This window comes from Narcine bancroftii, chromosome 2 (assembly GCF_036971445.1).
Source record: "Narcine bancroftii isolate sNarBan1 chromosome 2, sNarBan1.hap1, whole genome shotgun sequence".
In the NCBI taxonomy this organism is placed as follows: Eukaryota; Metazoa; Chordata; class Chondrichthyes; order Torpediniformes; family Narcinidae; genus Narcine; species Narcine bancroftii.
Genome location: NC_091470.1, coordinates 116,802,626 through 116,830,552, shown reverse-complemented (window position 1 = coordinate 116,830,552; position 27,927 = coordinate 116,802,626). Strand labels below are relative to the sequence as shown.

General features: G+C 45.6%; 1 protein-coding gene across 1 annotated transcript; it reads left to right on the top strand.

Moving 5' to 3' along the window:
• The first annotated feature begins 25 nt into the window (after positions 1 to 25).
• Positions 26 to 24,800, top strand: slc10a1 (solute carrier family 10 member 1). Its single transcript, XM_069918104.1, has 5 exons — positions 26 to 282; positions 6,009 to 6,210; positions 18,865 to 19,043; positions 21,953 to 22,155; positions 24,646 to 24,800. Exons 1-5 carry the CDS (start codon positions 41 to 43, stop codon positions 24,699 to 24,701), a joined length of 882 nt encoding a protein of 293 aa, XP_069774205.1. The 5' UTR covers positions 26 to 40; the 3' UTR covers positions 24,702 to 24,800.
• The last annotated feature ends 3,127 nt before the right edge of the window (positions 24,801 to 27,927 follow it).

Sequence of the window (27,927 nt, the reverse complement as noted above, 5' to 3'; positions counted from 1 at the left end):
AACCATCACTGTCATTTCATTCATTGCTTTGTTCTTCACAATGGTGTCTCTGGGCTGCACAATGGAGATATCAAAGATCAAGGCTTACATCCTGAAGCCAAAGGGAGCCCTGATTGCATTAGTTTCTCAATATGGGATCATGCCCTTCACAGCTTTCAGCCTTGCCAAGGTTTTCAAACTGTCTTCCTTCGAAGCTCTCTCTGTCCTGATCTGTGGCTGCTGTCCTGGTGGAATGCTGTCCAATATCTTCTCACTGGCACTGAACGGAGACATGAACCTCAGGTATGAGCCCACTGGTCGAGAAGTCACAAAACTTGCTCACATTTTAGGGCTGTGTCATTGATTTTTGGCAAAGCCACATTCTCAGGAAAAGATGTTTTCTAACCTCTTCTGCAGATGCACTTAACACGTTTAAGTTTTCAGTGTAAAACCAAAACTTGGAGGTGCTGGAAATCTGAAAAGCACAGAAAATTCTGTAAACACTCAGCTGGTCAGGCAGCATCTGTGGGGAGAGAAACAGGGATAATGTTTCAAGTTGAAGACCATTTCTCAGATTTAGTTAGTGCAGGTTTTAATTGAAAAAGCCAGTCTTCTTTGTATTGTAGATCAACACCATCTTCCACTGCTCTAACAACAAATAATTGACTGCTTTGTTTGATAACTCAATCACTATTGTAAAATGGAAGAAAGGTGTACAAGATTAATAGGGGCATAGATGGAGTGGACAGTCAGCACCTTTCTCCCAGGCTGACAATAGCAAATACCAAAAGACCACTGCTTAAGGAGTTTCAGGAGGATGTCAGAGGTTAGTTTTTTCACTCAGAAAGAGGTGGCTTGCTGAAATGCATGGCTGGGGTGATGGTACTAGAGGAACATTCAAAAGACTCTTCGACGGGCGCATAGATATAAGGAACATGTGAGGGAAGGAAGGATTAGATTGTTGTGGAGTAGGTTTATCTAGGTCAGCACCACATCATGGGCTGAAGGGCCTTCAGTGTGGGGTAATGTTCATTGTTCTATGTTCTATGAAATATTTACCTTTCCTCAACCCTAAAAACATGACTACTGTATACACATTATACACACACACACGCATGAACACACAGACACCGACACAGAAACGCACACACATATATATTTCCATATATACACACACACATAGTCTCACATACACACACAAAAACACACACATGCATGTGGTCAGTGGGCTGAGCAGCGAATGAAAGTAAAAGAAATCAGTGAACCGGTGCGGACTCGAAAGGTCAACATGGCCTGTTTCTGCTCCGTAAATGGTCATATGGTTACATGGTTAAAAACCACACAGAAGCTGTGAGTGAGTTTAACCAACCAACTAACTTTACTGGAACTCTCTGAGAGCTTATCAGCACCACTCCCATGATCCTTTGAGGCCCCTCCCACTGGGGCCATTGTGATGTCAGCCCAATGCAAGCCTGCACCTCTGTGATGCGCTTCACTTGCTGATCAGTGCAGACTGCTCTATATACATACATACTTGCATATAGTACTGTGCGCACTACCGCGAAGTGTGGAAAGAAGACACACACTCGAGAAGCCAAAGTCGAAGACTGGTTTATTGCATTGGCAGCTCTGCTTATATTTACTCCTCGCTGCTGATGACAGGCATGATGTCACGGCAGCGCCGATCTCCAACTGGGCGGTGTTCCCACCATTGCACCGTACAGGTGGTCACCTGGGACAAAGGTCGTTGGCCCCCTCAGGTCGTCGCAGTCATCTTGTGTACTGGGTTGTGTCTCAATTAGCGGGCCGCCACATGATTTCCCTCCCCCCACCCCACCAGAACCGGCAATCGGAGCGCTGTTCGCCACTTTTGGTGGCCTCCATCTACATTGCAAGGGATGAGTGGGGACCAATTGGCTAATGTCCTGATGTCCTGACTTGAAGCGGTCGATGATGAAAGTGTCTTCCTTACCTTTGATATCCAGCACACGTCGACCTGTTGTGCCCTATTACTTTACACAGCCCCTCATGTTGCCATTGCAGAGGAGTCCGGAGTGGCCCCCCTCTGCACGAAAACATCTCCAAGTCTTTGGGGACATAGGCTTTGGCCTGGCCATGCGGTGGAGGCTGTGGAGGTGCAAGAATACCCAGTCTTTCCCTCAGCTTAGTCAATGAGGCCATGGGGTCCTCCAGGTCCTTGATGGCGGCCAAGAACTACCCGGTATGACCAACGGCTCACTGTACACCATCTCGCTGCTGAGGTGTTGAAGTACTCTTTCAGCACGTTGCAAATCCCCAAGGTAACTCGTCTGCCCAGTTTGAGCTATCAAGGCCACCTTAAGGTGCCTGTGGAACTGCTCCACCAACCCATTGGACTGAGGGTGTGGTGGAACTGGGTTCCTAGCAACTTGGCCAGTGGCGCCCAGAGTCCCAAAGTGAACTGTGTACCTCTATCAGAGGTCGTATCCTCTGGGACTCCAAACCTCAACACCCGGGTGTTAATCAGTGTCCTGGCGCAGGTCTCGGTGGTTGTATCTGCCAGCAGGACCACCTCCGGCCAACTTGTGGAGTGGTCAATCATGGTGAGGGTATATTTCACTCCACGAGAGGCCGGCAGCAACCCTACAATGTCAATATGGACGTGCCTGAACCGACGTTGCGCTGGCAAAAGTATGGGCTGGGGGCCTTGATGTGTGTCTGCACATTGAATGTCTGGCAGAGCGTGCAGGTCTTGGTCCACTGACTGACCTGTGGCTGAAGGCCATGCCAGATGAACCTACTGGTCGCTGTTTTGACAAGCCCTGATGGCTGGGTGCGCCAGATTGCACACTGCATCGAAGATCTGCTGCCTCCACAGTGCCGGCACAATGGGGCGGGGCTTGCCAATGGACCGTCTTGCTACCAGAGCCGATAGTGACATTCCCCAGCCTAAGGCTAGAAACTGTCATCCTGTATGCCGGTATCTCAGGATCCTCCTGCTGTGACCTGGTTAGGGCCAAATAGTCTATTCCCTGGGACAGGGCCTGGATGGACTTGATCGCGGGGTGGAACAGTGCATCGCCCACCACATTGGTCTTACCTGTGATGTGTTGGATGTTTGTAGTGAACTCAGACACGTATGAGAGGTGTCACTGTTGCCTGGCCAACCATAGGTCAGACACTTTTGGGAAGTCAAAGGTTAATGCTTTATGGTCCTTGAAGACCCTGAATTGCCTGCCTTCCAGAAAATACCAGAAGTGCCTGACTGCCAGGTACTGCGCCAATAGTTCCCAGTCAAAGGCTCTGTAGTTGAGTTCAATTGGCCAGAGGTACGTGATAAAGAAGGCCAGGGGCTGCCATTGCCCTCGATGAATTGTTCCGGTATGCTGTGTGAGCGGTTTGTGTCTCTGGTCTGGGGTGTACCAGAAGGGTGACGTTGGCCAGTCTGTCTTTGGCCTTCTCGAACACCACTGAGGCTTCATTGTCCCAGGTGATGTCCTTACCCTTCCCCACCATGAGCATTAAAAGAGGGTGCACAATGCGAGTCACTGCCGGTATGATTCAGTGATAAAAGTTAATCATATCTGCGAATTCTTGCAGCCCCTTCACTGTGCAGGGCTTGGCAAAACGCTGAACAGTCTCTTCCTTTTCAGGCAGGGGGTTTTGCTCTGTGTCTGTTGATTTGATGCCCCAGGAAGTCGATCATTTCCAACCCAAACTAATACTTAGCAGGATTTATAGTTAGTCCGAATTGCTGCAGCCGGGCGTACGGTTGCCTTAGATGGGCCGCATGCTCTGTGTTGATGTCGGTGGCGATGAGAATATCGTCCAAATAGATGAATGTGAATGGAAGATCCCGGCCTACCGCATCATCAGCCTCTGGAAGGTCTGGGCTGCATTCTTAAGTCCAAAGGGCATTCTCAGGAATTCAGAGTCCAAAAGGGGTAATGATGGCAGTTTTAGGGATGTCATCAGGATGGACTAGGATCTGATGATTGGCCCTGATGAGGTTGACTTTTGAAAATACCCATGCCTCTTGGAAGTCTTGGATGTGGGACATGGGGTAACTGTCGGGTGTGGTGGCTTTGTTGAGGTGGCAATAGTCACCACATGGCCTCCACCCTCCTGCTGCCTTCGGTACCATGTGCAGGGGGGGGGAGGTCCAGGTGTGGAGCAGTGGGTCCTCAGTGAGAATGTGGTGCCTTAACCCGTGTTTCAGCTCGGAGGTGGAAAACTGTAGCGCCACAAGCCACTAGGATCCACATAAATGCGTTATCGGACAGGGTAACGGAGTCGAGGAGGGGAGCAGATAACTTGGCTTCCCCTTGGGGCATGGTATAAACCACCCCCCCCCCCCCCCCGGGTTTGGTACACCAAACGCCATCCTTTAAGATCCACCCTGCGAGCCCACTGCTCCCAGAGGCTGCACAACAGCCGCAGTCATGAATGTCCACATGAACCGGTTACTGCTGAAGCGGAGGGGGACAGTGTGGGTGCCGAACATTTGTATGGTGGTGGTGTTCGCTGCCCTCAGTGCCTGGTTTGCCGTTCCAGGTGTCATAGGCCAAGGTGGAGTGGGGAGGGGTGGGGGGCAGGACACTTATTTTGGTGTCAGTATCCATGAGGAAGTGCCTTCCTTAAAGAGAGTTCCACATGTGGCAGAGGCTGTCTCATTGGCCAACCACGGTTGGCCATGGTGTTTTCCTGAAACGTGCAGGGTGGGCGGCATCAACATGCCCCCAACAGCCCATTGTTGGATCGGGATGGGGGGGGTCCACTTGCCTCTCTGTTTGTTGCAGCCTTGTTGCTGGCTGTGTGCGGGGCCTAGTGATCTGCTCCACTGAGGTGCCATTTTCTTTTTTGGCTCTCCAGAGCACGTCCGCCCAGGCTGCAACTTTCCTTGGGTCGCTGAAGTCCTCGTCAGCAAGCAAGAGTTGGATATCCTTGGGCAGCTGTTCCAGGAAAATCTGCTCAAAAAGCTGGCAAGGCCTGTGCCCTCAGCAAGGGCGAGCATCTCGTTCATGAGGGCAGATGGGGCCCTATCCCCCAAACTGTCCATATGCAGCAATCAGGTGTCAACCTCGTGCCATGAGAGCCCGTAGATGCGGGTTAATAGCTGCTTGAGGGCGTCATATTTGCTCCAGATGGTGCTGCAGGAAGTCGACGACCCTTGCTGCCGCGTCATGATCGAGCAAGCTCACCATGTAGTAGTAACGTGTGTTGTCGGCAGTGAAGGTGGAACTGGGCCTTGGCCTGTTCAACCACATGTGTGGCTGCGACACCCAAAACGTTGGCAGCTTTAGCAAAACCATGTGGGGAGCTGCTTGATCTTCGGGTCCAAATGGTGATTGGTCCTGCCGGGGTCACCAATGTAGTGTGCGTGCTATCGTGAAGTGTGGAAGAACGACACCCACCCAAGAAGTCAAGGTCAAAGACTGGTTCATGGTGCTGGCAGCTCACCTTATATTCTCTCCTCGCTGCTGATGACATGAGTGATGTCACGGCAGCACTGATCTCCGATTGGGCAGCGTTCTCGACTAGTTGTGTCAAAATGACTCAGTTGTCAAGATATCCATGTGACAACTAACACTGAGATGCACCTACAAGTGAGGTCCTCACTTAAGTAATGACCCAGCTGCAAAGAAATAGTTAAAACAACTGGAAGAGAGAGGGTAAAAGCAGGTGGAAGAGAGAAGGTAAAAGCATTTGGAAGAGAAATGGTTAAAGCAGTTGGAGGAGAGAGGGTTAAAGCAATTGGGTTAGAGCAGCTGGAAGTCAAAGGGTTAAAGCAGGTGGAAGAGAAAGGGTTAAAATTGTCAAACACAGACTTTGTGGAAATCATCTTGCAGTAACTTTAAATGAACTGACGGACTGACTTCCAGCGACCCAGCCAATATTGGCTCTTTCTGAATCCATTCACTTGTAGATCAGGTGGAGTGCTCTGTTTGCCAGGATTGGTTTGCATCAGTGGCATTGAACTTTTAGAATCCACAATGACATTAACTTTGCTTGATCAGTGCTGAGTTTTTCCTGATGTTATTTCCTTGCAGTATTGTGATGACCACGTTTTCTACAACAATGGCACTTGGCATGATGCCCCTCCTCCTGTATCTCTACTGCAAAGGCTTGTCACTGGTTAATAAAGTGCCATACCGAGGAATTTCCGTCACCCTTGTTTCAACACTCATTCCTTGTGGCATCGGCATTTTCCTCAATCACAGGTATCCCAGGTATTCGAAGACCGCAACCAAGGTAGGACATTGTTTATCACGTTGGTTTACTTTCCCTGAAGGTAGATTTCCAAGTCCATCACGGCTTTCAATCAGTCTTCTCCGTGGTCCCCTTCAGATTTCTGAGTGAGTGGGACTATGACTTGCAGACTCTTATTCAGCACCCCCACCCCCTACCTCCTGCCTCCCCAGAGCCTCACCCTGCATAGAGACATGGGCAGTCAGCTCAACTATGAGTTGGCGTCTGCCCTCAATGCACGCCGATCAGTCTGCTCACATTCAGCGCCCAATTACCAAGTCCCTGCCGTCTAGTCATGCCATGCTAGCTTGAATATTTGCACTGTTCCTCCCTTGATCCTCAATCCCAGGAAATTAACCCCATTTTTGCACAATTCCTCATGAAAAGTTTCCTGTTCTCTCCATTCTGAAATTTCAACGAATGGAAACTGTCTCAGCTCTGCCTCTCCAATAGACTTCACATCTATTAAATTGCATTTTATAACATGTAACCATTACAGCACGGAAACAGGCCATCTCGGCCCTTCTAGTCCGTACCAAACTAAGTCCTCTCCTCTAGTCTCACCTACCTGCAGCTTGCCCATAGCTCTCCATTCCCCTCCCATCCATACACCTATCCAATTTTTCATTAAATGACAAAATGGACCCTGCTGCCACTACTTCTCCCGAAAGCTCATTCCACACAGCCACCACTCTCTGAGTGAAGAAGTTCCCCCTCATGTTACTTCTAAATTTTTGCCCCTTAACTCTTGTTTCAATCTTTCCTATCCTCAAGTGAAAAAGCCTATCCATATCAACACTATCTATCCCCCTCATAATCTTAAATACCTCTATCAAATCCTCCCTCAATCTTCTACGCTCCAAAGAATAAAGATTTAATCTGTTCAGTCTTTCTTTGTAATCTAGATTTTATTCAATCTTTTTAGACATGCAGCACAGTAACAGCCCCTTCTGGCCCACAAGCCCGTGCTACCCAAATGCACCAATTAGCTTACAAACTCCTTAGGTTTTTGAAAGATGGGAGGAAACTGGACGACCCGGAGGAAACCCACGCAGACACAGGCAGAGCATACAAACTCCTTACAGACTGTAGTTAGTACTGTTCTCAAAATGAGTTAATTATGTAGGTTTGATATGTCCATGTTTCATACTGTAACCCAGTGAATCTGCATTGCAGCCTCTCAAGGCCCCCAAAGTCCTTCTAGTGGTGAAGGCTCCAGTCCTTAACACCCTTCAGGTTTGAAATTTGCCCTGTTGCTTCTAGATTTTTTAAAAATATATTTTGTACTACTTGAGAAAAGCTCCTTCTGCAACCTTACCAACCAAAGATGAAGAGATCCATGCTCATTAAGCCTGGGTGTCTTTTGTTCCTTCTTCACTATTTACATTGCGGTTGTTCTCCCAGGTAAACCGCCCCCCCAAGTCACAAAGAAGGATGCCACTGCCTGTAAATTCTTCTCAAAGCCACCCCTCATCCTGACTTGGAAATATATTGCTTATTCTTTCATTACCGGATCAAAGTTCCAGGACTCCCTATTCAATAGCCTGGGGGTACCTACAGGAGAGCTGCTAGAATAGTTCATGAAAACAGCTCACCAAAGGCAAATGGTGCCAGCCATTAAATGCTGTTGCTCAAATTCTATAATGTGCAAAAAATAAAGTAGAAATGTGAGTTGGAAACAAAGATCGTCTCAGCCTCCTTCCAAACAACTCCAGCCTCAAACCAGATAGCAGTGGAGAAGGAATTTATTGAGATACAGAACAACTATATCCATAGGAACTTTTACACACCGCTGAAGAGCAGAACATTTATGGAGTTTATGAGGTGTGGTGATGTCCATGCCACCCCATCCAAGGTAATGACTTCTAACATACATAGAACTCTTTCTTCTTTTTCTTTGGCTTGGCTTCGCGGACGAAGATTTATGGAGGGGGTAAAAAGTCCACGTCAGCTGCAGGCTCGTTTGTGGCTGACAAGTCCGATGCGGGACAGGCAGACACGATTGCAGCGGTTGCAGGGGAAAATTGGTTGGTTGGGGTTGGGTGTTGGGTTTTTCCTCCTTTGCCTTTTGTCAGTGAGGTGGGCTCTGCGGTCTTCTTCAAAGGAGGTTGCTGCCCGCCAAACTGTGAGGCGCCAAGATGCACGGTTTGAGGCGTTATCAGCCCACTGGCGGTGGTCAATGTGGCAGGCACCAAGAGATTTCTTTAGGCAGTCCTTGTACCTTTTCTTTGGTGCACCTCTGTCACGGTGGCCAGTGGAGAGCTCGCCATATAACACGATCTTGGGAAGGCGATGGTCCTCCATTCTGGAGACGTGACCCATCCAGCGCAGCTGGATCTTCAGCAGCGTGGACTCGATGCTGTCGAACTCTGCCATCTCGAGTACTTCGACGTTAGGGATGTAAGCGCTCCAATGGATGTTGAGGATGGAGCGGAGACAACGCTGGTGGAAGCGTTCTAGGAGCCGTAGGTGGTGCCGGTAGAGGACCCATGATTCGGAGCCGAACAGGAGTGTGGGTATGACAACAGCTCTGTATACGCTTATCTTTGTGAGGTTTTTCAGTTGGTTGTTTTTCCAGACTCTTTTGTGTAGTCTTCCAAAGGCGCTATTTGCCTTGGCGAGTCTGTTGTCTATCTCATTGTCGATCCTTGCATCTGATGAAATGGTGCAGCCGAGATAGGTAAACTGGTTGACCGTTTTGAGTTTTGTGTGCCCGATGGAGATGTGGGGGGGCTGGTAATCATGGTGGGGAGCTGGCTGATGGCTGATGGCAATCGAACAACTGAAAAGTGGCAAAGCAGCAGGTATGGATGGAATCCCCCCAGAAGTCTGGAAGGCTGGCGGCAAAACTCTGCATGCCAAACTGCATGAGTTTTTCAAGCTTTGTGGGGACCAAGGTAAACTGCCTCAGGATCTTCGTGATGCCACCATCATCACCCTGTACAAAAACAAAGGCGAGAAATCAGACTGCTCAAACTACAGGGGAATCACGTTGCTCTCCATTGCAGGCAAAATCTTCGCTAGGATTCTACTAAATAGAATAATACCTAGTGTCGCCGAGAATATTCTCCCAGAATCACAGTGCGGCTTTTGCTCAAACAGAGGAACTACTGACATGGTCTTTGCCCTCAGACAGCTCCAAGAAAAATGCAGAGAACAAAACAAAGGACTCTACATCACCTTTGTTGACCTCACCAAAGCCTTCGACACCGTGAGCAGGAAAGGGCTTTGGCAAATACTAGAGCGCATCGGATGTCCCCCAAAGTTCCTCAACATGATTATCCAACTGCACGAAAACCAACAAGGTCGGGTCAGATACAGCAATGAGCTCTCTGAACCCTTCTCCATTAACAATGGCGTGAAGCAAGGCTGTGTTCTGGCACCAACCCTCTTTTCAATCTTCTTCAGCATGATGCTGAACCAAGCCATGAAAGACCCCAACAATGAAGACGCTGTTTACATCCGGTACCACACGGATGGCAGTCTCTTCAATCTGAGGCGCCTGCAAGCTCACACCAGGACACAAGAGAAACTTGTCCGTGAACTACTCTTTGCAGACGATGCCGCTTTAGTTGCCCATTCAGAGCCAGCTCTTCAGCGCTTGACGTCCTGCTTTGCGGAAACTGCCGAAATGTTTGGCCTGGAAGTCAGCCTGAAGAAAACTGAGGACATAGAACTCTACAGCACAAACAAAGGCCCCTTTGGCCAAACTTTTTTTTTGCCTAGTCCCACTGACCTGCACCCAGTCGCTAGCCCTCCATTCATCTCTCATCCACATACCTGTCCAAATTATTGTTAAATGTTAAAATTGAGCCTACATTCAACCCTTCAGCTGACAGCTCATTCCACACCCCTGCCACTCTCCATGGGAAGAAGATCCCCCTAAAGCAGGGGTGACCACCCTTTTAATTTTTAATTTAGACATCCAGCACGATAACAGACCATTTTGGCTCACAAGTACATACTGGGGTTATAGATAATTAGGTGGCACTGACTCATGGGCTGAGATGGCCTTTTACCGTGCAGCATGTCTGAATTAAAAATTAAAAGGTTGGCCACCCCGGCCCTAAACCTTTCCCCTTTCACCCTTAGCCCATGTTCTCTGCTTTGTATCTCACTTACACTCAGTGGAAAAAGCCAATCTATATTTACTCTGTCTGTCTCCCTCATCATTTTAAATACCTCAATCAAATCTCCCCTCATTCTTCTACACACCAGGGAATAAATTTCTAACCTGTTTAACCTTTCCCTGTAACTCAGCTCCTGAAGTCCGGGCCAAAACTGTACCCAATGCACCAAATTTGGCCTCATTAATATCTTATACAACTTTACCGTAACATCCCAGCTCCTATATTCAATATTTTGATTTATGAAGGCCAATATGCCAAAAACTCTCTTTACAACCCTATCTACCTGTGATGCCACTTTCAGGGAATTATGTATCTGCATTCCCAGATCCCTCTGTTCTACCGCACTCCTCAGTGCCCTTCTGTTTACCATGTATGTCCTACCTAGGTTTGCCCCTCCAAAATGCTACACCTCACACTTGTCTCAAATTAAATTCCATCTGCCATTTTTCAGCCCAACTAGTCCAGATCCCACTGGAAACTTTGAAAATGTTCTTCACTGACCACAACACCTCCAATCTTAGTGTCATCTGCAAACTTGCTTATCCAATTTACCACATTGTCATCCATATCATTGATATAGATGACAAATGACAATGGTCCCAGTACTGATCCCTGAGGCACACCATTAGTCACAGGCCTCCAGTCTGAGAAGCAATCATCCACTACTACTCTCAACCCAATGTCGAATCCAATTCACTGCTTCAGCATGAATACCAAGCATCTGAACCTTCCTGACTCAGCTCCCATGCTTTGACCTTTCAAAGTCCTTACTAAAGTCCATATAGACAACATCCACATCCATCAATTTTCCTGGTGATCTCCTCGAAAAACTATAAAAGATTGGTGAAACATGACCTACCATCCTCTAAGCCATGTTGACTATCCCTAATCATTCCCTGGCTATCCCTATAAATGTATATCCAATCTCTTAGAATACCTTCCAATAATCTATTAATGTCAGGTTCACCAGCCTGTAATTTCCAGGGTTACATTTGGAGCCTTTTTTAAACAACAGAACAGCATGAGCTACCCTCCAAGCCTCTGGAAGCTCACCCATGACTGAGGGCCCCTGCAATTTCTACACTAGTCTCCCTCAAGGGCCGAGGGAATATCTTGTTAGGGCCAGGGGATTTATCCACCCTTATTTGCTTTAAGACAAAAAGCACTTCCTCTCTTTAATCTGTAAGGGTTCCATGACCTCACTGCTTGTTTTCCCTCACTTTCCACGACTCTGTGCCCATTTCCTGAGTAAATACTGATGAAAGAAACCTTTAAGTTCTCCCCCATAATTTTTGGGTCCTTACAAAGCCTGATCTTCAAGGGGACCAATGTCGTCCCTTACTATCCTTCTGCTTTTAATATACATGTAGAAACCCATAGGACTTTCGTTCACATTGTCTGCCAAAGCAACCTCGTGTCTTCTTTTAACCTTCCTGATTTCTTTCTTGAGGTTTTTCTTGTATTTTTTTATGCTCCTCAAGTACCTTATTTGCTCCTTGTTGCCTGTACCTGTTATATACCTCTCTCTTCGTCCAAATCAGACCACCAATATCCCTCAAAAGTCAAGGTTCCCTCTGCCTACTAACCTTGTCTTTAATCCTGGCAGGAACATACAAACTCTGTTCTCACCAAATTTCACCTTTGAAGGTCCTCCACTTACCCCGCACATCATTGCCAGAAATCAACTTATCCCAATTCACGCATTCTAGTTTCTTTCTCATTTCCTCAAAATTGGCCCTTCTCCAAATTAGAATCTCAATCCAAAGCCCAGGCCTATCCTTCTCCATAATTAACTTGAAACTAATGTCATTATGATCGCAGGACCCAAAATATTCCCCTACACATACTTTTGTCCCCTGTCCTGTCTCATTCCCTAATATGAGATCCAGTGTTGCACCCTCTGGAGTTGGTACCTCCATATATGGATTTCAAAACTTTTCCTGAACTTTTCCTCCAAGCCATGGAGTTGGGGTGGCATAGTTGGTGTAGCGGCTAGCACAACACCTTTACAGCGCCAGCGATTGGGATGCAGGTTCGAATCCTGTGCTGTCTGTAAAGAGTTTGTACGTTCTCCCCGTGCCTGCATGGGTTTTCTCCAGGGGCTCCGGCTTCCTTCCACTTTTCAAAAATGTTCCAGGCTGTTGGTTAATGGGGTGTAAATTGGGTGGCCACACTCATGGGCTGAATTGGCCTGTACAGTGTTGTATGTCTAAATTTAAAATATACATTTTTTTAAATCCAGCCCTTTTACAGTATGGGAGTATGGGAGTCCCAATCATTATGTAGAAATAAAAATCCCTTATGCTTCCTGTAGCTGTCTGCTATCTCTCTACAGATTTGCTCCTCCAACTCTCACTGACTCAAGGGGTATGACCCCTTGAGTGTGGTCATACCCTTCTTGATCCTCAACTCCACCCATATAGCTTCAGTAGACAAGCCCTCTGGTCTTTCTTGCATGAGCACACTGTGATATTTTCCCTGATGAGGAATGCCACCCCTCCCCCTTTCATCCCTTCTTGTTCTATCACATCTAAAGCAACGGAAGCAGGAACATTGAGCTGCCAGCCCTCCCCATCCTGCAACCACGTTTCACTAATGGCCACGATGTCATAATTCCGCATGCCAAATCCATGCTCTAAACTCATCTGCCTTTCCTGCAATTCTCCTTCCATTGAAATAGATGCACCTGAAAACTTTTCCTTCATGTACAACCCATTGACTTCTAACGGTGCACACACTTTTCACATCACCTTTTCCCTCCTCCACTCTTCTCTCTGCTCCGTCCCCCCGAAAATCTAGTTTAAACCCACTGGAGCAGCACTAGTATGGAACCATAAAATGCTACAGCACAGAAAACAGGCCATTTGGCCCTTATAGTTTGTGCTGACCATCGTCTCCCTAGTTCCACTGACCTGCTCCCATTCCATAACCCTCCAGACCTCTCCCATCCATGTATCTATCCAATTTATCCTTAAAACCCACGATTGAGCCCACATTCACCACATCAGAGGGCAGCTCATTCCACACTCCCACCACTCTCTGAGTGAAGAACATCCCCCATTGTTCCCCCAAACCTTTCCTCTTTCAGCTTAAAACTATGACCTCTCATATTTATCTCCCTATTTGCATCCATTCGGTCTATACCTCTCACAATCTTGTAAAACTCTATCAAATCTCCCCTCATTCTTCTTCACTCCAAGGAATAAAGTCCTAACCTGTTTAACCTTTCCCTGTAACTCAGTTCCTGAAGTCCGGACATTATCCGAGTAAATCTCTGCATTCTTTCTATCTTATTGATATTTTTCCTGTAATTAGGTGACCAAGACTCCACACAATATTCCAAATTTAGCCTCACCATAACATTCCAACTCCTATACTCAAAACTTTGATTTATAAAGGCTAAGATGCCAAAAGCTTTCTTTACAATCCTGCCCACCTGCAATGCCACCTTCAGGGAACCATGTATCTGTATTCCCAGATCCCTTTGTTCCTCCGTGCTCCTCAGTGCCCGACTATTTACTGTATATCTCCTACCTTGGTTTGCCCTTCCAAAATGCAACACCTCACACTTGTCTGCATTAAATTCCATCTGCCATTTTTTGGCCCATTCACCCAGTTGGTCCAGATTCCTCTGGAAGCTTTGAAAATCTTCCTCGCTGACAACAGCACCTCCTATCTTTGTGTCATCAGAAAGCTTGCTGATCCAATTTACCACGTTAACATCCAGATTATTGACATAGACAACAAACAACAATGGCCCCAACACAGATCCCTGAGGCAAACCACTAGTCACAGGGCTCCAGACTGAGAAGCAACCAGCCATCACCACTCTCTGTTTTCTCCCACACAGCCAATTACAAATCCAGTATACAACCTCTCCATGGATACCTAGTGTCTTAACCTTCTGAACTAACCTCCCATGTGGGACCTTGTCAAAGGCCTTACTAAAGTCCATATAGACAATATCCACAACCTTTCTACCTTCTTGGTAACCTCCTCAAAAAACTCTATAAAATTTGTTAAACACGATCTACCACACACAAAGCCATGCTGACTGACCTTAATCAGCCCATTACTGTCCAAATACCTATATATATTTCTCTCAGAACTCCTTCCAGTAATTTTCCTACTACTGACATTAGGCCTATAATTACCTGATTTATTTTTAGAGCCTTTTTTTAAACAATGGAACAACTTAAGCTACCCTTCCAATCCTCTAGCACCTCACCTGTGGCTAAGGACATTTTAAATATCTCTCCCATGGCCCCTGCAATTTCTACACTAGCCTCCCTCAAGATCCGAGGGAATGTCATATCCGGCTCGGGGCGGGGTGGGGGGTTGATCTACCTTTATTCGCTGTAAGGCACCAAGCACCTCCTCCTCTTTAATCTCCACATGTTCCATGACATGTCTGCTTGTTTCCCCTCCTTCCTTATACACTATGTCAATTTCCTAAAAATAAATACTGATGCAAAAAAACTGTTTAAGATCTCCCCAATGTTGCGAGGCTCCACACATAGACAACCACTCTGATCTTCTCGGGAACCAATTTTGTCCCTTACTATCCTTTTACTCTTTACTTACTTGTAGAAACCCTTTCGATTTACCTTCACATTATCTATCAAAGCAACTTCATGTCTTCCTTTCCCTTCCTGATTTCCTTCTTAAGAATTTTCTTACATTTCTATACCCTTCTAGTATTGGCTGTACTTGCTACACACCTCTCTCTTCCTCTTTACCAGATCACCAATATTCCTTGAAAACCAAGGTTCCCCTCTGTTGGTAACTTTGCCTTTAATCCTGACAGGAACATGTAAACTCTGCACTCTCAATATTTCACATTTGAAGACCTTCCACTTACTGAACACTTCCTTGCCAGAAAACAACTTTTCCCAATCCACTCTTCCTAGATCCTTTCTCATTTCCACAGAGTTGGCCTTACTCCAATTTAGAATCTTTACTCGAGGACCAGACCTGTCCTTATCCATAAAGAACTTGAAACTAATTACATTATGGTCACTGGACCCAAAATGTTCACCTACACATACGTCTGTCATCTGACCTGTCCGGTTCCCTAACAGGAGATCAAGTATTGCATCTTCTCTCATTGGTACCTCAACATATTGATTTAGAAAACTTTCCTGAACACATTTGACAAACTCTAAGCCATTCAGCCTTTTACAGTGAGGGAGTCCCAGTCAATATGTGGAAAGTTAAAATCTCCAACTATCACAACATTCTGCTGTCTCTCTACAGATTTGTTCCTCCAATTCTCTCTGACTATTGGGCAGTCAATAATACACCTCTATCAGTGTGGTCACACCTTTCCTTTAAAGATAATAGTTAATTTCAATTCCACAACATCAGTCCAATTAACACCTACTTGTGAAGTCTTCATAGGCATTCTTCAAACTCACTGTAGATATGAAGTCTGTGCTTAGGCATAACTCTTGCATTTCAAATGAGACATCTCTTGTGAAGTGTTACTGAAATGTCTGTTTGTGAAATAAAACTCTTCCTTTGGCTTGGCTTCGCGGACGAAGATTTATGGAGGGGGTTAAAAAGTCCACGTCAGCTGCAGGCTCGTTTGTGGCTGACAAGTCCGATGCGGGACAGGCAGACACGATTGCAGCGGTTGCAAGGGAAAATTGGTTGGTTGGGGTTGGGTGTTGGGTTTTTCCTCCTTTGCCTTTTGTCAGTGAGGTGGGCTCTGCGGTCTTCTTCAAAGGAGGTTGCTGCCCGCCAAACTGTGAGGCGCCAAGATGCACGGTTTGAGGCGTTATCAGCCCACTGGTGGTGGTCAATGTGGCAGGCACCAAGAGATTTCTTTAGGCAGTCCTTGTACCTTTTCTTTGGTGCACCTCTGTCACGGTGGCCAGTGGAGAGCTCGCCATATAACAGGATCTTGGGAAGGCGATGGTCCTCCATTCTGGAGACGTGACCCATCCAGCGCAGCTGGATCTTCAGCAGCGTGGACTCGAAATAAAACTAATGCCTAAACTAAACCCCCACAATCTATACCTTTTAAAGATATATTTTATCGTAATTTTATTAACACTTCCACAGTTTGTCAACTGTCCCGTCATATGGCCTGTCTAAGGTGGCCAATTCCTCCATCGTCGGCATGGCTGGTGTAGAGGTTAGTGCAATGTCTTTACAGTGCCACGGGAGCAGGGTTCAAATCCCATGCTGACTGTAAGAAGTTTGTACATTCTCTTCATGTGTCTGCATGGGTTTTCCCCAGTGGCTCCAGTTTCCTCCCACCATTCTAAATGTACAGGTGTAGATTGATGGGGTCTAAATTGGGTGGCACGGACTCATGGACCAAAATGGTCTGTTACCATGTTATATGTCTACATTTAAAATTTTAAATCCCATCTCATCTGGAATTTCTTGTTTAACTCCATTGCCATCTCCCTTGTTTAGGTATAAACACTGGTTTTACTTCAAACTCTTGCACTTTTCCATTCATTTGAGAATTTCATTCTTACTGTTATCACTTTATCCCTCAATACAAGATCATTATGTTTATCTGTCTCATTAAACCTGACCAGATCTAAGGTAGCATGTTCCTTTGTAGTGAACAGGTTGGCTGTGCTTATATGAACCCTGTTTTTTCATTCTTTTTCCTGAAGATGGGATTTTGGAAAAATAATCAGTTTTTAAAATAAGCTCTAAATTCAGAGCTGAGGGCAAAGTTGGAGGATTGGAATTGTAAGTTCAATAGCAGCCAAGAAGCAAAATTGTACATATGTTTTTGTAAGTTTGAGAATCGTTTAGCAATGTTTGCAGAAGCTACACTTACTGAACACAATTCCTACTAAGTGAAGACTTGAAACCTCAAGTTCTAATCTCCACAACTTAATGCCCACCTTTTTTGTACATCTCAGAGTGGGATATTTTCCCTGCATATTAATACGCATTCCAAAACACTGATCATTATTGATTTTTGTTTCTGCAATGGTTATACTAGTAAAAATACCAAACAGAATAAATCCTACTTTTCCTGTTTGGTTATTTTAGTTCAGGAACACAGAGCACTCATGCAAATGCAAGACAGGGGACAGTCATTCCGAAGCTTACTTACTTTGTGGCTTCATCACCGTTTGTTCCCCAGTGCCCAATCTAGCTGGGGGGCACTGTAAAGTCTTCAAATTCATGCCCTTAACTATCATGCATGTGCCAACACGAACCCACCGTGCATGCGCCAAATGACCCCAGAACACCAATCTACCGTGTAAGCATCAGCTGGCACTCAGGCATGCACACAAGAATAAAGATGGCTGTGCCCAGTCAATGAACCCCAGGACGACGAGTAATAAGGTAAGAACACACTTTTTGCATCTTTGGCCCCTGCACAGGATATCTGGCCACCCTAACAGCGCCTCTCTGAGGTCTGCTCCCTTGGCAGCTGCCTAGTTGGCTTAATAGTAGTGCTGGCACTGGATAGAAGAGAGCAAGATTCCATGTGCTCGGCTTTTGCAATGCAGGGCCCATCCACATGACCTGTGAGGACCAATCACGCATCAGCCTCACCTGTGGGCAGATCTAATCATTGATTGACACCTGGGAGGCAATTCACACATCAGAGGCAAGGCCCAATCACACATCAGCTTGACAGTAACCCTTGACTGGCAGTTGAGGTGACTTCCAACTATGTTCCAGCCCGGAGAGGCCACATGACCCTCCATGATCCACACTACAGAAGATTCTTTTTTTTTGAGCCCTATTTAAGGATGTTTTGAAGATCAATGGTTTTACCACCTGCAAAAATCGCCACAAAGACTGAGACTGCTCTCTCAAGAGCGCATGTCCAGAAATTGCTGATATGAACATTGGCAGACAAATACTTCACATGTTGGACCTTTTCCTTTGACAACTGCTTTATGACAGCATTAGCTCATTCAAAATAAAGACTAATGATGTATGAGAGCTTATTGTCATAATCATGTATAGATGCACCAAAATTCTCACTTGCTGCAGCTTCACACACCAACCTCATGAATAAAATACCACAGGGTGTCAAAACAGAGAGGGATAGATAGATGAAAAATTCACTGTCGCAATTTGTGCAAGAAAGGTGGATGATGTTTCAATAGTGCAAGACAGAACCTTTGGTGGACCCAGAGTAGTAGGTAGGTAGTACAAGGAGGTTCAAGAGCCTGATAGCTGTTAGAATTAAACTGTTCTTGAACTGGGAGGTGCTGGTGGTCAGGCTTCTATACCTTCCACCTGAAAGGAGCAGTGAGAAGAGGTTGTGACCAGGGTGATGGGGGTCCTTTATGATGCTGGCTGTCTCCTTGAGACCATGCCTCACATGGATATCTCGTAAATAGATTAGGGGAACTCCCAGAAGAGTTAAATGATCATCTACTTTCCTGCAATTGTGACCCAGAGGAGAAATATCATCGGTGACCTCAGAAGTCAGGGATTGGTTGTGACAAGCACATCTAGTGATGGACTCTTGCTATCCAGGCCTTGGACAGATTGTACTTTATTTCGATAATCTCCTGTGTTTCTTTTTCAGACTGGGCTGCTCATTCTCCTTATTGCTGTGGTAATAATTGCCATCTTGTCAATAATGTTGAATGGGAGCACTTTGCTGGCTCTCCTTCTCCCTCGGCTCATTGTGACCACAGCACTGATGCCTGCAATTGGATACTCTTTGGGATATACACTTGCGAGCTTATGCGGTTTATCGGAAAGGTAACGTGTAATTCATTACAGTGCATAACCTTTAATCTACCAATGTATTCACGGATATCTTCAGTATCTCACTCCAGCAGGTCCCACCTGTTTCAAACAGGTGTCAGTCAGCCCAAGAAGGGTGTAGTAACCTGTTTTAATGACTCTCAACCAGTAGCACATTCATGAACAGTGATGAAGTGTTTGGAAAGGTTGGTGATGAAGCAGATCAGCTGCTGTCTGAGCAATGACATGGATCTGTTCCAATTCGCCTACTGTAGCAACAGGTCTACGGCAGACTCCATCTCACTGGCCCTACACAAAGCACTGGATCACCTGGACAACAAAGGCACATTCATCAGGATGCTCTTTGTCAACTACAGTTCAGCATTTAACACCATCATCCCCTCAAAACAGATCAGCAAACTCCAAGACCTGGGATTCAACACCCCAGGTGTTGGATCCTGGATTTCCTCACCTCCAGACCACAATCAGTGAGGATTGGTAAGAACATCTCCTCCACAATCTCCATCAGTACTGGGGCACCATAGGGCTGTGTTCTTATTCCCCTGCTCTACTCAATTTACACCCATGACTGTGTAGCTCATTGTTACAATAACACAATCTACAAATTTGCTAACAATACCATGGTCGTGGGTTGAGGGGATGAGTCAGAGAACAGGAGGGAGATTGAAAGCTTGGCTGAAGGAGCTGATTGCTGACTTCAGGAAGAGAAAACCAGAGGTGTACAATCAGAATCGGCATCCAAGGGGGGCATTAGGGTAACCGTGGGGGAGTGGGAGGGGGTGCCATACCGGCCGCGCTGTCACACTTCCCCCTCCACCCTCCCTCCAGTGTTTCAGACAAATGCACTTGCTAATAGCATATGGAGATGAAACCACGTGATACATTGTGGTGACCCCCCCCCCCCCCCCTTCTGATGGTGTCACCCAGTGCAGTCCAAAACCCCATAGTGACACTAGTGCTGTGGGTGGTTGGTGGGACACAATAACTCATTTGGGGGGGGGAACAGCCCGTGAATGCCCCCACCCCCCCCCCCATGACGCCGAGCCTATACAATCCTGTGATCATTGGGGGATCAGAAGTGGAGAGGCTGAGCACATTTAGGGTCTTGGGAGCCACTATTTCAAATGATCTTTCCTGGACCCAGCACATCAATGGTATCGTGAAGAATGCACATCAGCGCCTCTATTTCCTCAGGAATTTGTGGAGGCTTGGGATTACACCAGAAACCCTGGCAAATTTCAACAGAGGTGTGGTGGAAAGTGTGCTGACCAGCTGCATCATGGTCTGGTATGGGAACACCAATACCCCTGAGCGGAAAGCCCTCCAAAAGGTAGTGGACACAGCCCAGAACATCACAGACAAATCCCTCCCCGCCATTGAACACTTGTACAGGGAACACTATTGTTGAAGAGCAGCAGCAATAATCTAGGATCCACATCACTCAGCACACGCTCTGTTCTTTCTGCTGCCATCAGGAAAGAGGCATTGATGCCACAAGACTCGCGCCACCAGGTTCAGTAACAGCTGCTCCCCCTCCACCATTAGACTCCTCAACAACAAACTCAATCTAGGACTCATTTAAGGACTCTTACTTTTTCACTTTATTGATTTTTTTATTCTTCTCTCTGTATTGCTGTTTGTTTACATTCGTTATCTGTTTACAGTTCTTTAATTGTTTACATGTGTGTGCTGTGTACAGTTTTGTTTTGCACTACAAATAAGGATTAATTCTGCCTCACCCACAGGATAAAGAATCCCAGGGCTGTATGTGATGTAATGTATGTACACTGACAATAAAATCTGAAATCGGAATCTGAATGTTAACAATTGGAACAGTTGACCTCAATCCCTTCATTCTTTCTGATCCAACACAAAGGGGTAAATCTGAAGGTGCATTCATTGAAATGAGATAAATAGTAGAAATTTACGACACCCTTCCATCTGGACACCCTCCAGTCAGATGGCATTAACTCCAACTTCTCCAGTTTCTGTTATTCCTCCACCATCTCTCCTCTTCCCATCCCTTTTTCTCTGTTCCTGTCTCTCTCTCTCCCTCTTTCCCTCTCAACTCACAAAGCCAACTCCTCCCCTGATCAGTTCTCATCTCTCCATGTCCAATTTTGGCCTTTTCCCTGTTGTCCTGTGCTCCTCACCCCTGCTCTTCCTCCTCCCCCAGCCTTTTTATTCAGGCGCTTGCCTGCCCTTTCCTCGAAGAAGGGCTCAAGCCCGAGACATTGGTTAAATTAACTTTACCTCCAATGGACGCTGCAAAGCCTGCTGAGTTCAACCATTCTAGAGTTTTTACTATAATTGCAGTGTCTGTAGACTTTTATGCTTCACTCGAAATGAAGGTATTGATGAGTTCTTACCCGATAGGATCGACAGTTTTCAAAACGATGTGCCCCCATGTTCAAACTGTGCCATCTGTAGCGAATCCACTCAATTTTTATTTAACTTCTTGCCCCTTCAAGCTCATTATGACCATCTCTTGTAGAGGCATAAAAGAGATCACCACCTTGAAATAGGCAGAAAAAGCGCAACATGCTGGAGAAGCTCAGCAGATCCTTTATAAACCGACATTTCGGGCTTGAGCCCTTTGGTTCTGTATCTCTGCTTTTGCTACATAAAGGACACTGTTTGACCTGCTGGGCTTCTCCAGCACTGTGTGTTTTTACTTCAACAACCATGCCCACAGAATTTTGTGATTTGCTACCTTGAAATATGCAAGTCTGCAGACGCTATGATTGCAAAAAATGGTGCAGAAACGCAGCAGGCCACGCAGCGCCCATCATGCCTGAACCGGCAGTTACGTATCCTTACCGCCAACTGATACTGGAGAGTTCCTCCAGCATATTTATCACCACTCAAGACCCATTTTCAACCTGTTTCCTCTCCCATTACAGGTGTAAACGGACTGTTTCTTTGGAAACTGGATTCCAAAATATCCAGTTGTGTTCCACCATCCTGAAAGCTGCTTTCTCCCAAGAAGAGATCGGAGCTCTTTATTTATTTCCATTAATCTTCCTGGTGTTTCAGCTTTCAGAAGCACTAATTCTTGTAGTGATCTATCGAAGTTTTGAAATGGTAAAGAAATTTCAACAAAATGGTAAGTGGATTTCATAGAGCTAGCCCTTTAAAACAAGCCACACAGGTCATCCTGGTTCTTGGCTCTTTCCTGCAATATTTGCCCTTTCTAGTCACATATCCCTATTGAATCTTCTTCCGCCACCCTTTCAGGCTTTGTAGTCTTTATTGCAACTGTTCACTGAAGGAAGATCATTTTCCCTATTCTCCTTCTTTTTCATGCACGCAGCAAGTAGGATTAGTCTCTCAGCAAAACTATTGATAATTTTGAAGGGCCTCACCAAATTTCCCTGAGAAGACAACCATATTCTCTCCGCTAAACCCTCAGCCCTGGTATGTCGTCCTCTCTACCCTTTCCAAGTCCTTAGGGTGATCATTTCATGAGGTTGATCCTTTCTGAGGGGCCCTCATATGAAACTCCAGTCAGCCATTCTTCACAGTGCATCCACTGCACAGACAAAACAAGTTCTTGAGCTACGAAGGCTGGTGGGTCACCAAGTGTTATCACTAAGTCACTGCTGTGATTGTAGTCAGGGTTGCCACATTAATTGCTACCAAGTGACCACCTCACCACCCCCCCCACCCCCCCACCACCTCTAGCAATGACCCAAGTAAAACATGAAAGTCTGCAGACATTGTGGTTGAAGTAAATACAACTTTTCACATGAGAGCAGACAAGAAGGGCATTTTGGCATTTAGTTCCCGCACATAACACTGGCCTATAATTGGGTCATTTCTAGTAAAAACACAATGCTGGAGAAACTCGGCAGGTCAAACAGCGTACTTCATATTGTTTGATGGCAGTCAGCGTTAGCAGTTAGTGCAACGCCTTTGCAGCGCCAGCAATCGGGACTGGGGTTCGAATCCTGCGCTGTCTGTAAGGAGTTTGTTCATTCTCCCCGTATCTGTGTGGGTTTTCCCCGGGGGCTCCGGTTCTAAATGTACTGGGGTTGTAGGTTAATGGGGAGTAAATTAGACATAACCAACATTTTGAGCTTGAGCCCACCATCAAATGCCAAATGCCCTCGCTGTCTGTTCTGACATGAATAGTTGGAGTCATTGTCTGCTGGACATCCTACCTCAAGGAGTTTCATATCACCATACTGGTGGCAGAATAAGGGGCAAAGCCAGCACCTCTTTCCCAAAGCAACAGCAGCAAATTCCATAGGACATGTGTTTAGGATGAGTGGAGGACAGTTAAGGGAGATTTCAGAGGTAGATATTTTAAGAGAGTGTTAAGTGCCTGGAATGCATTGCCAATGGTGGTGGTGGAGTCTGATACAATGGGGGACATTCAAAAGATCCTAATATATCGTGTGAAGGGTCCTTACTGTTCTATCTTACGTTCATTAGGTTATTTAGCCCAACAAGTCTATGCTGAGCTCCAGATCGTTCCCATCAATGCCCTTGTGGTATTTACATCCCTGTTAACTTTATAGTTATAGTCAGAAACAGTAACTGGGATTGGAACAGGACAAGCTCGCAAGCTTGTAGAATGCCCCATTTTGGAAGTTGGCCTGGTCAATGCCCTTGTGGTTCATGCAAGAGGAGAGGACTGGATGTCTAAGGTTTCACTTGGAATAAGAGAAACAAAAATGAACTCTGTGAAAGAGGTTATCATCTGGAGAACCCTGAAGGGACAAGTTTTGTCAGCAAGACACTAAAGTGGCTGATGGAAGTACATCAGTTGTGGATGGTGTGGAACAACAAATCTCTCTCTGAAAAATGACAAGAACCTTCCTGAGCAGTAACCATGGTGAACCTTATAAATGTTAAATTCTGTGCACAATATAAGAATTGCTGCAACCAGTGAACTTGGAGGAATGAGAAGTGAGATTGGACTGTGAGGCAAAGAACTTTTCTGAACTTACACACACATTACACACATGTGCGCTTAGAATTAGAAAGGGGATTAAGTTAAGTAATTCAATAGAGATAAGTTTTTGATTCTATTTTCATGTTTAAAGATAATCAAAAGCAACTTTTGTTTAAGTAACCCTTCGTCGTGGTGAATATCTATTGCTGATGGGTTATGGGGTCCTCTGGGATTTGGGCTCATAACAATACACTTATCATAGGTTAGTGTTGTAGAGCAATGCTATTTTCTTTCCTCACACTTGCTGTAGTCACGTAAGTTGGTCCATCAGCCCAACTGATATTTCTTGAAGGTAGTGGCAAGGTATCCATTCCTGACAGCACTGACCTGGCAGCCTGTCTTGGGTGAAGGGAGGAAGGCTATTTGTCCAGAGAGAAGCTGTGATAGAATCCAATAGCAAGGTCATAAAGCTAAAACTAAATAAACTACCCTGAAACCATCGAGTGCGTCAGCTCAAAATATCTGTTGATAATTTAGCCAAATTTTGCAAGGTGTATTCCGGCATCATAATGGATTCTTTATATTTTTAGTAGGCTAATGATGTGAATCAAATCCACGAAACAGACTTGTGAAATCAAACTAGCTTTTCACTTAGTTGCTCACGACTAGAATTATCTTTGCGGGTTTTTATTTTAGGTTCCAGAAGAATTTACCTGACTGAAGAACACAAGGATTCAACTCACCCATCCTGAATTTAAGAAAGCTCGACGTAGTATTGACCTTCAAACCCATGGCACAGTCTTCCATATAAGCATTCGGAGAATTCAAAAGGTTTAAAGGTTCCCTTTATTGTCACATAATAAAATAATGTAATATACATGATATACGTCAACACTTGTCTCCCATAAGGAAAACTGACTCACCATGAGCATGGCCCGGCATCCTGAAAACAGGAAGAGAAGCAAAAGAGAGTCCCTTCAGAGTCACTGAACTGAATGTCTGTGGCTTCACCTCCAGCACTCCCACAGCCTCTGCTGCCACACAGGGTCCCATTCAAACCATTGGCAGCCTGAGCTCCAGGCCCAAACCTCTGATACAATCAGGACCTTTGTGAGCCCTTCTTGCCCTCAGCACCCTCTCAAAACCCTGTTCCATATACAGGTTGTACCCCTCTTATCCAGAGCTCTGTGGTCCAGCACATTTGAATCTGCTGTCGTTAGTACAAACTCCTTATAGACAGCGCAAGATTCTAACCTATGTCCCGATCGCTGGCACTGTAAAGACATTACACTAACCACTATTCTAACCATGATGCCCCACAGTTTTATTTCCTGTTTTAAGCTTTGTTCTACCTTTGATATGTTTACATAAGGGGTTCCCTTAGGGGTCAAGTTCTGTTTTTGGCAATGGCCAGGTCCCAACATCACTGGATTAAAGAGGTACAACCTGTACCTGATTCCCATGACCCAGGCTCCAGCAGCCCTCAGACTGTGTGGGTCCTTGGACCACATCAACCAGCATCCTCTATGGGTCCCTAGGCCACAAGTCAGCAGCATATCCATCAGCTGCTAGGCCCTCACTGCCACGGTCACCTTCCTTATGGGGTCATCTCCTATGCTTCTCCCTCTCAACAGGGCAGATGGGGTTCACCCCGTTTCTCATTCACCAACTATGTCATAAAATATTTTTTCTTATATACCATATACTTTGGCATTCAAGTCAATAACACCCTCAGAAAATGGGGATCGAATTACACGCCCGCTATACTTTGAGACCTTAAATTCAGCTCAAAATCCAATCCACGCTGACTTGGTGTTTAAGTCAACCCTGGGAGTGCCCAATCAGCATATTAGTCGACCTTGGAAGCACCTCCCACCACTGGAGCTACTGTTCCCCAACACCTCCTCACCACCGGGCGCCGCCATAACCCAACCCAGATATTCAACAATTATAGAGCCTGAGGTCCCTGCTCCTACCAAGGAAGCTGAGTTTTTTTTTTACCTTGCTTAATTCACATGCAATGGTTCTCAACCTTTTTCTTTCCTCTCACATACCACTTTAAGTAATCCCTATACCATCGGTGCTCTGTGATTAGTAAGGGATTGCTTAAAGTGAGGTGTGGGTGGAAAAGAAAACATTTGAAAACCACGGTTTTAACCGTACCTCATTGACTCATTATGTGCACGGTTTCAGAACTCCAAATGGGCCAATGACCGTTTTTCTCAAGCAAAATATTTCAGTAACAATGGGGTCTAGAGCAGTGATTCTCAACCTTTCCTTCCCACCCACATCTCACCTGAAGCAATCCCTTACTAATCACAGAGCACCAATGGTTTCAGGATTACTTAAGGTGGGATGTGAGTGGAAAGAAAAAGGTTGAGAACCACTGATTTTTCAGCTTTGTTACTTGACGATTGGGTTATTTTGAAAAAAAATTTGGGGTTGTTGCTGGGAGGCCCGGACAGCCCAAAAATGGGGGTCGACTTATACATCCGATATACAACAAAACCATTAAAATTAGGCTTAAAAAAAAAGGCAAAGGTCCCAATCTATCTGCCGTTCAACTTGTATGCTGAAATATACAGTATTCTCCATATTTTCAAAGTGGTCAGGATTTGGAAAGATAATGAACCTAATCAAAATGACTCTTGATTGTGCAGTGCAAGTGTATTATCAGCTGATGTTAGATTACTTTTCACCTTTATATGTCAAAGTGGCTTGATTCCTGGAAGTGGGAGAGGGGTAGGAGGAGAGAGGTAAATATTGTCCTCTGGAGAGAAATTATGACTAGATCAATAACAACTTGAGCTTGTAAAAAGGGGCAATTTTGACAAAAGGCTCAAAATTCCTAAAGGGCTTGCTCAGGGTCTTAATCTCTTAAGGGGTCAACCATTGAGGAGGAGTGGAGAAGCAATATCTTCGTTCTATGGTGGTGAATCTTTGGAGTTCCCTACTCCAAAAGGTCTGTGGACATTCAGGTGTTGAGTACATTTAAGATTAACAGGCTTTTGGATAGTATGAAAGTCAAGGAATATGGGTTCAGGTGACACGGAGATAAACAAGTGAGCCATGATTTTTATTAAATTGCAGAACAAATGCAAGCAGCTGAATAGCCAACAACTTGTTCTGACGCAAGTATTCTCACATTTGGGAAGTTGTGGGGTCTCACTTCAGCAGATGGCAGTGAAGGAATAGAGTACTGACGTTGTACCGTAGCCCTAAGTACACTCTCTAATGGACATGAAGGATACGATTTTCATCAACCATCATGAGAAAATGAAGGATCTGGTCATTTAACTGTTTGACCTCTGGATTCTTTCTGGGCCCAAATTCAGCTATGATGAAAGGCACTGTAGGAACAACATCTTAAGGGATGTCAAAGGTCACAAAGTTATATTCGCCAAGAAACCCGATCCCATTGTTCATGCTAAGCACAGTGTATAGTGGTGTCAGCACATTGTCCTCTGCTTCTGCAATGTATTCATCTGTACTGGGACCCCAGCTGTTCACAATTTACATTAATGATCTTGATGAGGGGATTGGATGTAATATCTCCAAATTTGCAGACGACACTAGCTAGGAGGGGTTGTGTGCACTGAAGAGGGGGGTCATCCAGTGTGATTTGGATAAATTGGGGGACTGGGCAGATACATGGCAAATGCACTACAATGACGATAAATGTGAGGTTATCCACTTTGGTAATACAAACCAGAGGGCAGATTACTATTTGAATGGCAATAGATTGGGAGATGGGGAAGTGCAGAGAGACCTAGGGGTTCTTGTGCACCAGTCACTGAAGGCGAGCATGCAGGTACAGCAGGCGGTTAAAAAGGCCTTCATATCAAGAGGGTTTGAGTCTAGGAACAAGGATACCTTACTGCAGCTGTACAGAGCCTTGAGACCACACCTGGAGTATTGTGTGCAGTTTTGGTCGCCTTATCTGAGGAAGGATGTTCTTGCAATGGAGGGAGTGCAGAG